This window comes from Cinclus cinclus, chromosome 3 (genome assembly GCF_963662255.1).
Source record: "Cinclus cinclus chromosome 3, bCinCin1.1, whole genome shotgun sequence".
NCBI classification, from domain to species: Eukaryota; Metazoa; Chordata; class Aves; order Passeriformes; family Cinclidae; genus Cinclus; species Cinclus cinclus.
The window spans coordinates 66,747,405-66,763,816 of record NC_085048.1 but is presented as its reverse complement, the minus strand read 5'-3'; the positions used below and the strand labels follow the sequence as shown (position 1 = coordinate 66,763,816).

The window sequence follows — 16,412 nt, the reverse complement described above, 5'->3', positions numbered from 1 at the left end:
TATAACCACTAATATCAGGATATAATATCCCCATTCCACAAATTATAACAATCTTCAGCTGCTTCAACATCTAATAGTTGTTCCATTGTATCAAGGTGATAAAAAAATTGTTGTTTTGATAACAGGAGGTTTTCTTCCCCTAGTGATTAAATTTTACTGCATGTCTTCAACTAGCTATTTTTCACAGCTCTTGGATGTTTACTGTGTCTAGTGCAAAAGCAGTCATCTGATTATTTTCTTTGGACAGGGACAGATCTGAGAGCATATACCATATTTTCTCTTTCACTGGTGCCACCTGTCGTCTTGTGGAAGCAGAATTGTTTTCATAATATCTTTAACTTTTTCTATCTAGAAAAATGATAATGCAAAAGGGTTGCAAAATAGATTTTCACCTGCATAATATCTTTTTGATAAAATGAGGAAGGTTTAAAAGTATCATCCCATTTGGTACAAACTACGAGGAAATTGTTCTTCAGAGCAAGTTCTTTTTCTTGCAAAATTCTGTTTAGTACCAAGAGTTGATTTGGATGCAGGATGAAATCTCTCTCTGTGGGTATAGTAGCTGCCTTATACATACTTACTATTAAAAAAAAAAAGGTGCTATTATATGCATCTCTGTCATTCAGGGTTTCTAGAATTTCTTTTCATTGTGTAATACCAATTATCTATGAATTTATTAAATGTGTAGATGCCAGAAATAATTTGGTTTTGTTTTGCTTTATTTTGCTTTTCTTCTTCTCTGGACCACAATAACTTTCTTTTTTAGTTGAAAGGAAACTTGTGCCAGAATGGGGATATTCTGATATGCTTTGATAAGCTTAGGATAATACGTTATGCTTACACTCTTTCAAAAAATAAATTGTGGAATATTTGCTCCATTACTGGTGGGTAAATAATTGTTTGTAAACATGTACAGAACACTTGAAGAAGAAAGGACCTAAAACAAGGCAACTCTAATGACATTCTATCCCATCAGTCTTGGAAATGATAAAAAGATTTGTATCCTAAGAATGCTGCATACATATACAAGACTGTTACAGGATGGAATATGGCAGCCTCTATGTCTAAGCATTGTTTAAGTGAAAGATGTCCAAATTGCATTTTTCAGTAGTAGAATTATTACTCTTAAGAGTTGTATCCACAGATACTTAGTGATTGTGTTAATGCAGAATGAGATATTTGATCTCATTTCCGCCAGAGTTTGTGTGCAGCTTCTTCTCTTTTGAACTATATGTTTTTACTGGTCATACCTTAATTTTCAGGATTGAAGTATGAAGAAAAACAGAAGTATTAATGCAATTCTGTAAAAGCTGCCACATTTCACCTGGTTTCTTATCCAAAATGATCCAAGGCTTTCAAGAAAAACTCAAAGTCAGCCCAAATTCACTCAGCACTGGGCTCGACTTCACTCAAAAGGGTTGTGAGCCCTCACAAACCTTCTGAAAAATCTGGGCCAAGTTTCAAGTCGGTATTGAAACCTGTAATCAGGCAGGATTCACATGCTCTTCAATTTCCTTGAGAACATTTACCCATTTCTCCCTCAAGGTTTCTGTGGTTTGCTAGGGCTTTTTTTTCACTTTCAGGATAACAATGGTGGAGCCCAAGTCTTCAAGTAATGATAACAAAAACCAGTGTTTTCCACTGGAAATATCTGGGCACTAGTCAGCAGTGCTACTGCTCAGAAGACTTCATTGCTACTAACAAAAGGCATTTGCAGCACTAGACAAAGCTCTAATCATAGTTGTGATTGGGGAAGTATAAGGAAATTCCATTTGTATATGTTTTCTACAGATTTCACATCCCTATTTGAGTGTATATTTGTAAATTGCTGTTGATTGAAACAATTTAACTGAAAAAAGTGAGTGATTATCTTTGTATCCTAATTGTGCCATGGCTTTGCTTTTTTCCCCAATAAATTTAAAATCAGGGTTTCCATTTTCAATGGCAGTGTATCTATAATACAGAAAAAACTTTAATGAATTAATATTGTAGAGCTATGTAGGGAAAGTGGAATGAAAATAGCTGATAATTTTCTTTTTTAGATTTCTATATGAATTTGATACCACTGACACTTGTTACCAGGACAGTTCAGAGCCTTTTCATGCTTCAAAACTTTCTGACTCTTGAGAATCCCAAAATTCTCCTTGCAAGTTAATAGGCCAGAGTCTAGCAGACTTCCCTTGAAAAGGGAATCAAGTACAAAATTAAAAGAAATTTCTGCTTAACCATGCAGACTTTAAATGAGATTTAAGTTGTATTACCTGAATGACTGCATAAATATAAATTTCACATAAGCACATGGACAGAACAGATTGACAGTTGCTTTGCACATTGGTGATGCCTAAGTTAACGTGTACATTCTGTAGATTTTTTGTGTTCTTTCAGTGATCTAAGTGAAATGTGTGCAAAAAAAATTGAGAGAACATGTGGCAAATAGAGTTTTTCATCAATGTGTAGGAATGATAGTTTCTTATTTGTAATTTCCTTCACGTGACCACCAATTGATAATGTCTTTCATATAAAACTAGTCATGTTTTCAATAAAGCCTTAGTATTGAAAGGTACTTCAGTAATGGATGTGTGTACAGGGAGAGGGAAGAGTTTTCATTTGTAATTGCCAAGCAACTTGTAGAAAAGCTATAGGGCTGAATCCTTCCTGCTCTTTACTCAGCTTTTCCTCCTCATATTATTTGAGTTTTTTGGAATCATTATTTAAGATCTGGTTTTAAGTAAATTTCATTACTTGATTGCTCTTAAGATTACTGGAATGTGGGGGTTTTTGTGTTTGTTTTATTTTGTTTGTTTGTTTTGTTCATTTTCAAGGCTTTGAATTTTGGATTTGTTTCTTTTTGCGGTGGTGGTTTTAGTTATCAAAATTTGTGTTGTTTGTTTGTGTGGTTGTTTGTTGAATGGGGGGGATGGTTGTTTTGGGGTTTTTTTTTTGGAATTGACCTACATGAGAATATCCTCAGTTGGTTTCAGTATATTTTACACATGACATATTTAAAATTGAAAATATTCTGAAACATCTCTACCTTTTACCTTGTTGCTAATTATTTGATTGTATTTTTACAGCCAAAGTAGACCAAGAAAATGAAGAGAAGTCACTGACAGAAGCACATAAAAGGTAAGAAAGAACAATGTAGTAAGACCTTTCTCTGAAAAATATGATTTTTAGCAGTTGCTGTGTTGGTAGCCAGCATTACTGTGCTTTTGAAAGGTATAGAAATGCACTTAGCAAGAAAAGTGATACTTAGTTATTGTTAATTTTAATTTGACAATGAAGAAAGATAGAATTTTTTTAAAGAAATATTGTACATTACTCCCATCTTTCAGAAAATGCATTAACCTTATGTAAAAATAAATTCTGATTATACCATTTGGACTGAGAGAAAACTGTTTATACTACACGAAAATCATGGTGATTTGAGAGATATTTAGCATTCCCCAAACAAGTATGATTCATTAGGTATAATTTCCTGGGCTTATAAAATGTCAATTTTATAAAAAACAATCAAAATTTTTTTAATAAACTAATGGAATTTATAATAAAATGTGACTTCCTTTCTAGAATTGCTAATAGATCTTCAAATACTTTTGTGGTAAAAAGCAAAATACCTCATTAAATTTCATTATAGATGTGTGCTGTTGAAACAGTTTTCAAAATTGGGAACCTCTCTGCATTGCACAACATGTGGTTAGTTCTGATTTTTTTTGGAGAGTTCCCCAGCACCAGTGTTTAAATGGGACAGATTTTTATCAGTCCTAGCAAGAGATCAAAATATGATGCACAGCATTTATAGCCCAAATTTAGGGAAACTCACAGTCTGTTTGTTTTTCTTTCACTAAAAATAGCACTTTCTTGTTGTACTAGCTACAGCTATCACTTAATACATACTGATGAATGTATCCATTAGTTATTCCAAGAATTATGAAGTCTCTCAATAGGATTCCTCTGAAAGATATCACTATAAAAGTTTATAGTTTTTACTACAGATTGCTTTCCATTCTATGGCCTCAACAGCCACATTTGCTACCTGCAGTAATGCAGCAGCGCGGTTGATGTCTTTCCTGTTACATCAACACATTTTTTTTCTATTCTCTTGGGCCATGTACTAAAGATAGCACCTGAAAGAGAAACCAAGGGGAGTGAGTGCTGCACAAGAAGCTTTCTTTTTATTTGTAAGGAGATTGTAGGTCCTTGAGTGGCATGTCGGTGGTGTAGAATCATGGTGGTGTGGTAAGGGAGTATAAGAGAATCACAGACAGCTGCTTTGAGCAGGTCTGTGTTCCCTTAAAGTTCATTACTGAATCACAGAATATTCTGAGTTGGAAGGGACCCACAAGAATCATCAGGTCCAATTCCTAAATGAATGGCCTATAGAGGGATCAAACCCACAGCCTATGTGCTATTAGCACAATGCTTTAACAGGCTGACATAGTGGTAGGGTATTGCTTTGGCTTAGTATCATACCTCTTGCTCAAGTATATGAAAGGCATTCCTGACATTTCTTAGGTTTGTGGAGCTGCTCAGTTATGTAACTCTTATGTTTGAAATTTTCCTTCACTATAAAACTTTGATAGAAGACAGCACTGTTAGGAGATTTTTGTGATCTCTGATTGTTCTTCTAAGGAAAATACTTGTTCTTTCAAAAATGGATTTGAATACATGTCCAAATGTGACAGAAATCTAATGACAGTGAAATCTTTAACCTGTTCAGAAATCTTGTGATTTATCACTATCTTTTGTTGTCTAATTCACTTTCCCTTCTAATCTCTTTCCCTGACTAGACTGGAACCATCATATCAAAAACTTTGTATTGGTTTTATTAGCCTGATAGGGGAAGAAAGCAAACTGCTCCATGAATTCTTGTTCAGCTAGGTCTGCTTCTTCTGACTTGCCCTAATTCTTTCTTCTCCCAGCTCCTTTAATGCAGTCTGTCAAAGAATAAAATTCTGCTTCACTGCTCCTCCTTTCTGTAAATATGTAGCAAGGATATTTTCTTTCTTCCTTCCACCTTCCCGCTGAAATTCCTGATCAGATTAGTGGCATTTGTTAGAACACTGAAGACAACTTCATATACAGTTTTAGTACTATGTGTGATTATTTCAGTAAGATTTTTAATTTAGCTTGGAACTAAAATGTTCGGGATCCTTTTTGGCAGGGGTGGGTGAAAAAGATCATATGAGCTTAAGAAGCTAAATAAAAGATTAGTTGCATTTGACTAATCATAGGTAGATAGCAGTGCACAGGATGACAAGACAAGCAAGTAGTGCAAGGAAAAGTGATGGATTAGATGGAGCAAAGTTAATGTGATTAATGTGCTTGGATTTTCCTTGTTGAAGTGGGTGACTTCAGCCCATGTATAAGTTCAGGTCCATTGCATGGAAGTATTTCTTTAGCTTTCAATAAAAACTATTGTTATTGTTGTTATTATTATTATTCCTTATTAGTTTGTCTCCATTAAAATACAAAGTCAAAAAGAAAAGCTCTTGTAGCAATAACAAAAAATGTTTCTGAAGTGAATAATGATTTGGTGAAAATGCAGCAACGTGTATTTTTAAAAAGCTCGGTTGTGCAATAGATGAGCTGAAATGGAAAGTTAATCTTACACATAAAATGAAGACAAAGAAAATGGAATGTCTGCTCCAGGGACTCCATACAGTGCATAGCTGTTCATTTGTCACAAGTGAGAAAATGTTTAATCAGTTTTGAAATGATGTATTCTCTCTTTATTTATCGTGTTTAGTGACTTTAAGAGTGTCAGTATGTAAAGTGTTTATCCAAGGAATGGATTTCTGGCACATGGATAAAATGAAAAGTGAAATGTTTAGCTCACAATAGGCATATGTTCCAAGATCTCTCTGAGTAAGTATCCTGAGATGAGAAGAAAGCACACAGGTCTATGTTTATCTAGCTTACGCAGGCAGACAAGGAAGGCTCCAGCCTGGTATTAACACTGAAGTGACATGGAATGTCTTCACCAAACCCCAAACAATTACATCATTCCCTTAACAATATTGATAAAGTGTAATAAGAAAGAACCTGGCACTTTCCAATTAGATCCTCATTGCTAAATGCTTGAGAAACTGTGAAATACTTGTCAAGTTAAAGCAAAAAATCACTCGTTTTGGGGGGAGGTGAAAGAAGTAAAACAGTAAAGAGAGAGGAGGAGGGGAGAGAGATGCTTCTGTATGCTAGGAGTCCTAAATTCAGTGCCCCTTTATTTTTTCTTCTGTTTTTATTTTTAAATTTTAAATAATGCCCTATGTCCCAAGACTTGTATTATAGATATGCTCTCTGTTTTCTGCATTTTCATTTACTTAGTGTTAAATATCTTTCATCTTTTCAGTTGTGATTTTGCTTAAGCAGCAAGGAAATAATTGAAGTATTATTGTTTGCAGGTATTCTTAATACAATTTCAGAATGAGATAGACAGCAAGTAGGAACCAAGATTGCAACAAAATTATTGTCCAAAAATTATGACAAGTGGTACCTTGTTTGCCGTGCCGGAATGAAAGGCAATAGCAACAGCAGAAATGCCACTTATCAGACTTACAATCAGAAATGAGTCAGTTACTCCTCTTCTTGCACTTCATTTCTGAAGAACCAATAGCTAAACAACCTGACTGAAGTTACTAAAAACAGCATTCAGTGAAGCTGAAGGTCTTAATTCTCTGCCTTGCTACCTGAGCAGCTGAATAGCTCTAGAGAAATAGCATGTAACTTTATTACTTTTCTTACTATAACTCACCCAGTATTATGTTCTCATCCCCTTAGAAGGCTTCAAGCTTCACATCTTTTTAAAAAGCAAATAAATCCAGACTTGTAACACTGATCTCTCTTCCATTGAAATAGTTAAGATGATATTTTCCTTCCCTTTTATCTGCAAACATTTGTTTCTTCTTGGATTAACACCTTGGGAACTACTAAAAAAAATTAATTAAAAGTTTAATATATATATATAAAGACACAGTCAGACGATCTTCAATTTTTCCTGATATCTCTGTCTAACAATGAAGCATTAGATTCTAAATTCAATTCAGCAGCACTGAAAGTTGTTCAGTTACTCATATTTCATATAATTAACTCATACTCCATTCCTGTAAGAGACAATGTATGCCAGAAATATGAAAGAATACTAAAGATCTTTTCCATATTTGTTTGTTTGTTTGGTTGGTTTGGGTTTTTTTTGGTTTGGTTTGGGTTTTTTAGTATTTCAGGTAGTATAACCCTGCTTGAAGTGACAAGTCACTAAGTCAACTGTCCCATACACTGGTGGTTTAAAACTGTTCACCTGTTTTTCCTGTTGATGCCTAACAAGACCTGGAAAGACAGAAATTCCACTTGCTGTCCTGGCTTTCTGTACATCACTGATTTTAAAGAAGTCCTAGAATTTAATTTTTTTCCTTAGTGCATTATGAGAATATATATTTGTTTTATAAAATTCAGAGGACTTTTTGCCTTTTGACATAAGTATCAACTGGAACTGGGCATTTGGGATGTGTGTGGCTTGGTATGAAATGCTCATCTCTCCATGTCCAGATATTTGTTTTGTTTTGTTTTGTTTGTTTGTTTGGGGGTTTTGTCTGTGTGTGTCTTTTTTTTTTTTTTTTTTTTTTTTTTTGGTAACTTTCTTACATTACTTGCACATTCCAGTGATTTTTGGGCTTTTAAGTGCTTTCTGAGTGCAGCCTCCCAGGCACCTCTTCTGTTTTCAGGATTTTTAATAATCCAGTTAGATATGTGTTGTTGCTTTCTTTTGCTGTAGCAACAAAATGACATAAATTTTAAAGAGAAATGTTTACCTTTAAATTGCTTGGGAAAAAAACCCAATATTCTTGACAGAACATTCTTTGCAGACTTCCATTGACATCACTGAACATGAGAACTTGGGGAGGAACAAAGGTTTACACCTGCTTATGAGCTGACAAGTTGATGACATTTAGAGAAATAGCAGACAGTATGGTACAATGGCACTGCTGAAAAGCAACACCTCGAAATGTAGCACCTAAGTCTGGTAATCCTTTAAAACATTAAATGTTCCTCCCACCTCCCTATCCTCCACACAGTATTTTGGATTGTTTCCAAAAGTGAACTGTACAGTTAAAGTGAAAATTGAGTTAATGATAGAAATAAACTGGTGAAAAGCTTAGAATGGAAGAGGTATGTAGTTTAAAAAAAAAAAAAAAAACACCAGGAGAAAACTTTTAACTGAAAGGCAAGACTGTGCTATTGGATTCTGTCTTTCACTACTCTTTGGCCATTCATCTATTGTTGGTTGCTTCACTGTTATGTCTATTTCTCGATGTGTGGCTCCCAGCATGTAGGCTGGAATTGCTAAGGGTAATACATTTCAGACCGTAGGTATACATTAGTTGGATCAGCAAAAAGTAAATACTTGCTGAGCAGAGGAAATGTGTATAGAAGAAGCTTACAGTCTGTTAAACAGTTTGGATCATTCTAGTTTAGTATCCTGTCTCTGACAAAATATCAGGACCAGTAGATATGCAGTAATGGAAACTTAGCCAGCAGTTTAGTTATGTCAGAAATTCTCTTCTAAAATATGGGTAATTGGTCTTATCCTGGAAGATGAAGTCCTTGTCCTTTTCTGAAAATATTTCCCAAGTCCTTACCAATTTGGGTGATTGATTTTTGCCTGTTAAGAGCATTATCTTTTCTTTTAAAGACTTTGGTCTACTTGCTTTGAAAAATAGTTTTATTTTATTGGTTTGAAATTAGTTTGCATTTAATGGCATTCAATGCTAGCATGAACAAATGGTAATACAACTAACAGTCTGGGGTACAATTCAGAGATCTAGTGTTCTGCAGTGTAAACTGATTTTTGTGCAAGTTATTCTAAAGTTCATGTCGAGGGTTTATTCTTAGATGTTACAGTAAAAGATCAAGGACGTTAGTTTAAGGTGCAACTAGAATTGCACTTCTAAATAGCATTGATAACAGTAGAGCTAACATCCTGATAACAATATAGTTAAAATAATTTGGATCTGATCAACCCAAAACTAATGCTATGGCATCAGACTGAGGATTTAAAAAAGAGAAAAAATAATAGAAGAACGATGGAGCTAATAAAATTAGTGGGAAAAAAATACATGAATTAAAGTATTTCAACGTATCACATTTTGTTTGGCTTCCAGTTTATGTTCAGCAGGTGGTTTCACTGAGTAGTCCTCAAAAATTCAAGATATTCCTCTTGAGCTGTTGCAGCTGAAGTAAAATGCTGGTGTGCGTGTGTGTATGTGTGATTAGCTCCAGTGCCTCTCCCTTGTGCATCAGCTTCTGATTATGTTCAGCAGGACTTCTCTTTCATCATATTGTCTACCTGAGCTGTTTGGTTAGATTGTTTCCTAAAACCTTCTAGTCAGGGTTTGCATTTGCAAGGACTGTGACTTAAACGTGGATAACGTGTCTCTTTTACTCTGTTATGCTGATTTGCCACGGGAGTTGTTCCTTTCTTCTTTGCTGGATGTTCTGATTTACTTTAAGTATTACAATATTATGTTGCTGTTGTCATATGTATGCAAATAGAGAAGCAGAACGTCAGGGATGGGATCTAATTAGGTCACAACTGCTGTATTAACTCATCTGGGAACAATCCAGTAATAATCTGTACAATATAGGTCATTCCATCCATAACAGTTTCCAGCTGATGGAAGGCTGCCATCCACAAGCCAATCCACTTTATAGGGATTGCTTCAGCCTACTGCTGAAACTCCGCTGTGCTTCTCATTTATGGAGATTAGGTGACTAGGGAAAAAAGCATGATCTCTTTGCTCTTCCTTGGCTTGTTTCTCAGCCTCTCTGCCTTGTTTCTTGACTGCTTTGACAAGCTAGTTCAGAAACATCTTTACTGGGCCAGATGCCTTCTGTACTATGTCTTAAAGGAGGGCTTCTCAAAAGATAACCTCAGCCTCTTCTTTTCTCAGCTGCTGCATGAAGGATAGTTCTGACTTAATCGGTCTGTGGAGGAGGTAAAGTTTCCTGCTTCACCCTAAAGAAAACAATCAGGGTGTGGTCACCCCAGACCAGAAACGGGGTGAAGCCTCCTTGGAAGGGATGGGAACAGCTCTTCCAGCCATGAGCTAGTTTTCTCAGGCCAACAGAATATGGTTTGTCTAGCTTTGCTTGGATGTGTGAATATTGATGATTCACAAATCTAGAGTTAATATGGTATTTAATACAATATTTATATTAATTCCAGTGGCTGCCACCTTTTCATTTAGACAGTCCATATAAAAAATGCTGCCCATTTTCTGTACTCATCTACATGAAGATTCTTACACTTCTGTGGAGAGAATATATTGGGATAACTTGAGACTTGAATCTCAAGTGCTTAACATTTGAAAAATGCAAATAAAGACCTTTGTAACCTGACAATTCATCAAGACAGATTTTGAAGTCTTTCAATTTCCCTTCATGGGATTTTATTGTAATAGACTCTAAGACTATGAAAGCCCCCATGAGGAGTTCTGTTTTCAGCAAAGGATCAATTTAGTCTATTCATAGTTGTGCTGGCTGTGATGCTATGAGTGGATGCATGTTAAGGAGAGAGCTCTTGCACATTGAATTAGGTAAGAATGCTCTCCAGAGCAACTACAAAGGGTTAAGGTGAAACTGCATCAAAAGACCTTTAAAATCCTAGCATGTTCTATAATACCCCAGTATGTTAGACCATTCTTATTCTATACAGAATACAACTTCAAAGAATAAAAACTGAAACTTAAGTTTGACTTGAGCACCAAAATAGAAATTATTACAATTATGCCAAAAAAACCTCCTGTATTTTCATTTCACTTGCTGTATTTAGTGTATTTTTGTCAATGCACACATATAAAATTTTATCTATGCTTAATCACTCTTAGAGATGAGTTAATCCTATGTTTACTTGAAATTTTGTAAGGCATGTGTGTGGTTTCCATCTAGATATCTAAATAATCTGCTCTAGATTTAAGAAAAAATATTATTCCATTATATAATTATTATTTTCGTAGATAACCCTGACCTTGCTTTTTCATTAATTTCAGTTATAAAAATAAGCCACACCATGGGAGCAGGCAGATTACAAGGCTGAGGCTGTAATCAGTAAATTGATAAATCATAAACTTTTAACACAGTATTTAGTGCACAACAGCTCTGCACTACTTCCACATGTAATTATAACCTCTTTAAGTAATAGTGATTGCTTAGAAGGCCTTGAGTGAACAGGAGGAGTGCTAATAGAAAGATCTGAAGTCAAGTTGGGCTTTCACATGAATTTTTATCTGTTTCTTACAGCACTGAGGCCAGCAGCCTTTGTGTCAGACCACTGCTGTTGAAATTCATTCTACCACTGTATTCTGTGTCTAACAGCACCTTATTATTTCTTGACGTTCAACTAGCCAAGGGTTATTTAATATGTTTAAAGCTCACATGTTTGTCTTTTTAAGAGAGAAAAGTCGTTTTCTCTTGGATATGTTACTGGGCCTGACTCTCCAGTGGACAAAATTACGTGGTATTGTTTTACACATGCTCATATTGCCTGTGTCTAACTTAGCACAGAGCTACCCATATGTCTGGAGCAGCTTAGCTGGCAGGCATGGCATGATATCCATGCTAATGTGAATTAAAATCATTAAAGTTCAAGATGGAGAGTATACACTCTTATGAAAAGTATTCAGGTAACAGTGGGTTGCAGCTAACACTAATGCATCTAGAGAACTACCTCAAGCTGTTTTGGGAGAAAGTTTGAACTGATATAAAATTGTCATTTTGAAATTATATGGAAAAAGCACATGCGACTTAGAAATGCATTTGAAGAGTCATGCTAAAAAATGCTTTTTTTTTCTATAACTTGGATTGGCCTGTTAGAATACAAAAGTCAGAGGTAAAAAAAGACATAAAGTTAGTTCGGTTTCTAATATATTATCTCAATTCATATTTTATTCTGAATAATAGTCTTGAATGGAAATGCAACCTTTAAATATCCAAAGCAGAATTTAGGTTCACATAAACCCCAGTTACTGGGTGAGATGTAGCTCACAAATGCTTTTCATATAATATGATGAAGGTAGCAACAATACCTCTACCTTACATTTCCTGACCTTTGATTTTTCAAATGGCTGGAATCTGACTCAGTATATGCAGAATGCCTTTGGCAGCACAGTTTTTTGGTTTTGGTTTTGTTTTTTTTTTTTGGTCACCAGAAAAGTTCAGTTTGCCAAGATAGCTCACTCCTGATAAAACTTAGCACCAAATCACATGCCACCTTGGATAAAAGATAGTATTGTTATATCAGTGGAGCACTTGTTTACATCAAAATAATGCAAAAAAGTCCTGGAATCAACCCAAACCCAACCCAAACATATAGAGGGACCAGGTTGAAGCCTATGTTTAAGAGATGAATGAGAATAAAAATACAAATTAAAAAATAATTAAACCAGTGAGGGAAGATCTTGCAGAATGCTTTTAAATGTAGTATTAACTAAGATCCCTGATAGCCTAATGTTTCCAGAAGATATAAGCAACAAGAACTGATTAGGCAAATTTCATCATACCCAAGCAATATACCTTAATCTGGACCTGATAAAAATATTTTCTAAAATAAAGATTTTGACAGTCTCAGTGCTCACATTCACCTTTCAACAAAATTATAATTTAATTTAGTTATGGGCATTTCATTTTGCTGGCTTGTAACCTGCTGTTATGAGGCACATTGTTCCTGAAAGAAAGGAACAAAGAAATACTCTCACATTGAATTAAGTAAATGGAAGGGTCTACAGGGAAGGGAATAACAGTTTAAATTGAGGTTGAAATGGCCATCTGATATGCAAAGGGTTTATTCAGTGTTAACACCATGAGATCATCATTCTTCCTAAAATTTTATTTTTCCCAAAATGTTTAGGGGAAAGCTGTAGTCCTAATACCTGTTGAATTTAACAGTCTGTGTCACAGTATATGCTCTGTACTATGCAACAGCATTCAGTTACAGGGTCTGCTGCCTTCAGCATAAAATATGGAAGTTCTGCATTTGTCTTACTAATAACTATGTACAACTGATAATATTGATCATTGTAGAAGATCATTAAAGTAGTAATGTATTTCTACTCATGGGAGGGAGGGTGTTAAAATTCTCATGAACAAAACGGACCAGCCTGTCAAAAACATAATTTTCTGTTCTTAATATTGGATGTTTTTTGTTGAGCTTTTGTTGGGAGAAAAGAAAATGGTGCTTCAAAGGTAGAGGGATTTTTTTTGCTGGTACTGAAGCTGCTAATTTTCATATGGTTGATGCAATAAAAAAAGTTTCTGTTTAATATGAATTTATAGGAGGCAAGGGACCAGGCATGAAGGAGATGACTTAGGATTCAAAACATTGCAAATCCTTGGCAAGTTTTTTTTTAGAGGGAAGGGAAAATCTCTTGAGACCTTTGTTTTCTAAGGAACAATATTACAAAATACATAGTTGCACAATATAAATTGGCAAATAAGAAATGAGATTAATGATTCTGGCAGCTAATTTAAGATGGCATATTATCTCAACTTTCTTTTTAATGTAAGAAAGTTACTTTTCTTCCTTTAAAAAAGGGGGGGAAAAATAAAAGGACAAGAAGAAATTTCTTACCGGAATTTAGGTACTAGATATCTTGAATGAACCTATATTTCTTTTTTACTTTTTTTTTTCACTTATAACTATGCAGAGCAAGAGACAGCACTGAGGAGAGGAATTCATACTTTTTTTAAAAAAGCAAAGAGAAGGTGAAGAAAGTGATGTAAAGTTATAGTACAGAGAAGGACCTTCAACAAAATACATCAATAAAAAATTACAGCCTTCATAAAATGCTGTGCATATAAAGTTTAACAGTCTTGTGCTTTCTCAATCATCAGGATGCCGCTACTCTTTTATTTTGCATAATTTTGTGTGACCTTGTTGCAGTGGTTGGTATTCTGTCTGAAGATTAATTCTTGCTTTCAGATGTTGAATACACTAAGAAAATAGATACAAAGCCTTGGCCCCTTTATAAAACAAACCAGATACTAATATGATTATTCAAATTATTAGCATCCAGGAAGTAAATACTGTTACCTATATTGTACTCACCTTCTATATATAGTCAGTAATTCAGGATCAACACTGAATGGGTTTACATGCCCATCAACTCAGTTAAGCTTTAAATAAGACTCACATCAGATTTTAAGTAGCAGGAGGCACATACAGCCTTTTCCTTTTGCCTATTTGGTAGAATGCTTAGTTGTGAATTTTATTTATGAGTTTAATTGAACTGAAAGATGCTTTAGTAGTTTCAGCCTGATTTAGAACTGCTTCTGAAACACAACTGCTTCACAAAAGTAACAGGTTACACCATTCACACTGACTGCTCTTAATCGCTAATGTATGTAAGTGATGCTTAGAGATTTATAAAGCCAAAACAGAAAAGAATACCCATGTTCAAACTTCAACCGAAATACGTAGTCTGTTAAACAGTGCAGAATAGAAACACTTTTTTCTGCTTTTAAATCCATATTGGAGCAAATCTTTACCCTTGCAGGTGATTTAGTTTGCTGCATGGGCAAACCAGGTACATGTGTGTTTGTGTGTTCAGCATTTCTCAGAAGGGTCAGCCAGGGCATGTCTGTACCTGTGGTTGCTTTGCTATTTGTTTGGCCGAGGAAGCCTGATCAAATAATGCTGAGATGAAACTACTGCTGTTCTAGTATTGTTGATTTGCTTTTGTATATTTTTATAAAACAGCCACTGCTGTTGGATTGGCTTGGATTGGAGTTGTCTGCGACTTTTTGCTAGCTGTTTTCAGAATGGAATGGGAAAAAAGGCTGAATAAGCCGTAGCTGTTCTTAAGATATTCCTAATGGATCAGGTCTATTAACTAGTATTGCTGTCAATGAGCCATTTGCAATGTGAATAGCTTCTTTTTCATATGATTAAATTTGGTTTGGCTGTTAGTACATCCGTTCCTTTCTTTCCTCCAAATAGAAAAATCACTTTCATAGACTCATAGTGGTACTCAAGGGAGCATATGTAAAAGTCCAGTGATTCATTCATCAAATTTCCACGTTTGAGTAAGCAGTGAGTTCAGACATCAGTCTGAAGTGATTTTTATTGAATTACCCAAACACATGAAACAAAGACATTAGAAGACAAGAAAGGAAGAAAAGAAACTAACCATCTTTCCTGATGTTATTTCCTTACCTTACTTGTCAGAGAGATGAGCAACTCTTCCATTGTTTTGAGAAAGATGATGTTATTTAGTTTTCCTTCAGGGCCAGTATGAGGGATATGAAATGCAGTCTGAAACCTGTTTAAATATTTCTGGCTTTTACCATATCAGGGTAAGAGAGTAGTGTGAACATCACTGTCATATTTTTAATCACGCTTGAAAAGTCAGGCTGTTAGAAGCAAAGGCAGTGACCTCCTTTACCTTTTTTTTATCACTGAAACTAAGTTGCATGCCCTTCTTTCCCTATTCCATGACTCAAAGAACTTCTCTAATGCGCATTCTTTTCCTTTTAGACTCTCAGAGCATGGATAAGTATGAACTTTTTCACTTGAGAAATGGACACTAAACAAGCTCTGCAGTACTTGTTTCAAAATAAATATTTAATTTTGCATATGGGTGAAATGAAATTCAAACAGGTCAGATAAGTTTCCCAAGGTTGTGTGATGCAGAAATTAATTTGAGTATAGGAACAAAAGGCTTTTCATAGCTACTCCCTTACTTGATTCAAAATGTCTGTGTGATACAGCGTTAGGAATAGTAAAATTGGTATTTGCAGATACTTTGTTTCAAAATCTGCTAAAGAATGACCAGGAAAATTTGAATGACTTGTCCCAGAGAAAAGCACCTGAGATATTTAAGATATTTATTGCCTGTCTGAGGTCTGAAAGGATTGTATCTAATCTTGGGGCTATGGGAATGTCATCAAAATTTCTCTTTGTATTTAAAATGCGTGTCCCCTCCTCAAATTAGCCTTGAGAGATGTCTAGTTTGACATATGTAAACATTTCCAAATCAGATATTTAAAGACCATGGCAACAGAGAGGATTTATTGCTGTCCGTGTTTTGATTCATTTGGATTGGCTTTATTTGCTTTGTCTTTCATGCATGAATTGTGCCATTTTGTCTTGTACTACAAAAATGACAGCATCAAATGTATAGCAAGCAGGTTTCCATATGTCTTCTAAATGAACTCTAAGAGACTATAATGCTAAAGAAGGGTAGACCCCTCTATTTGGAAAAAAATATGGCAACTGTCATGAGTGTTTGATCTGCATGAATAGAAAAATATATTTGATTTGTGGAGATTTGTGCCCTGAAGTATTATTGTGTTGCAGCTGATGTCTTGTGCATTGTTTCTGGGCATTAGAAAGGTGTGACCTACTAACAATGACAACCTGC

General features: G+C 35.0%; 1 protein-coding gene across 1 annotated transcript in view; it reads left to right on the top strand.

Annotated features, from left to right (window-relative positions):
* Positions 1–16,412, top strand: part of FMN2 (formin 2) — a 152,097-nt gene that overhangs the window by 116,883 nt on the left and 18,802 nt on the right. Inside the window, exon 17 of the mRNA XM_062488953.1 lies at positions 3,075–3,126. Coding sequence (XP_062344937.1) covers positions 3,075–3,126 — 52 coding nt within the window. The remainder of the gene's footprint in view (positions 1–3,074; positions 3,127–16,412) is intronic.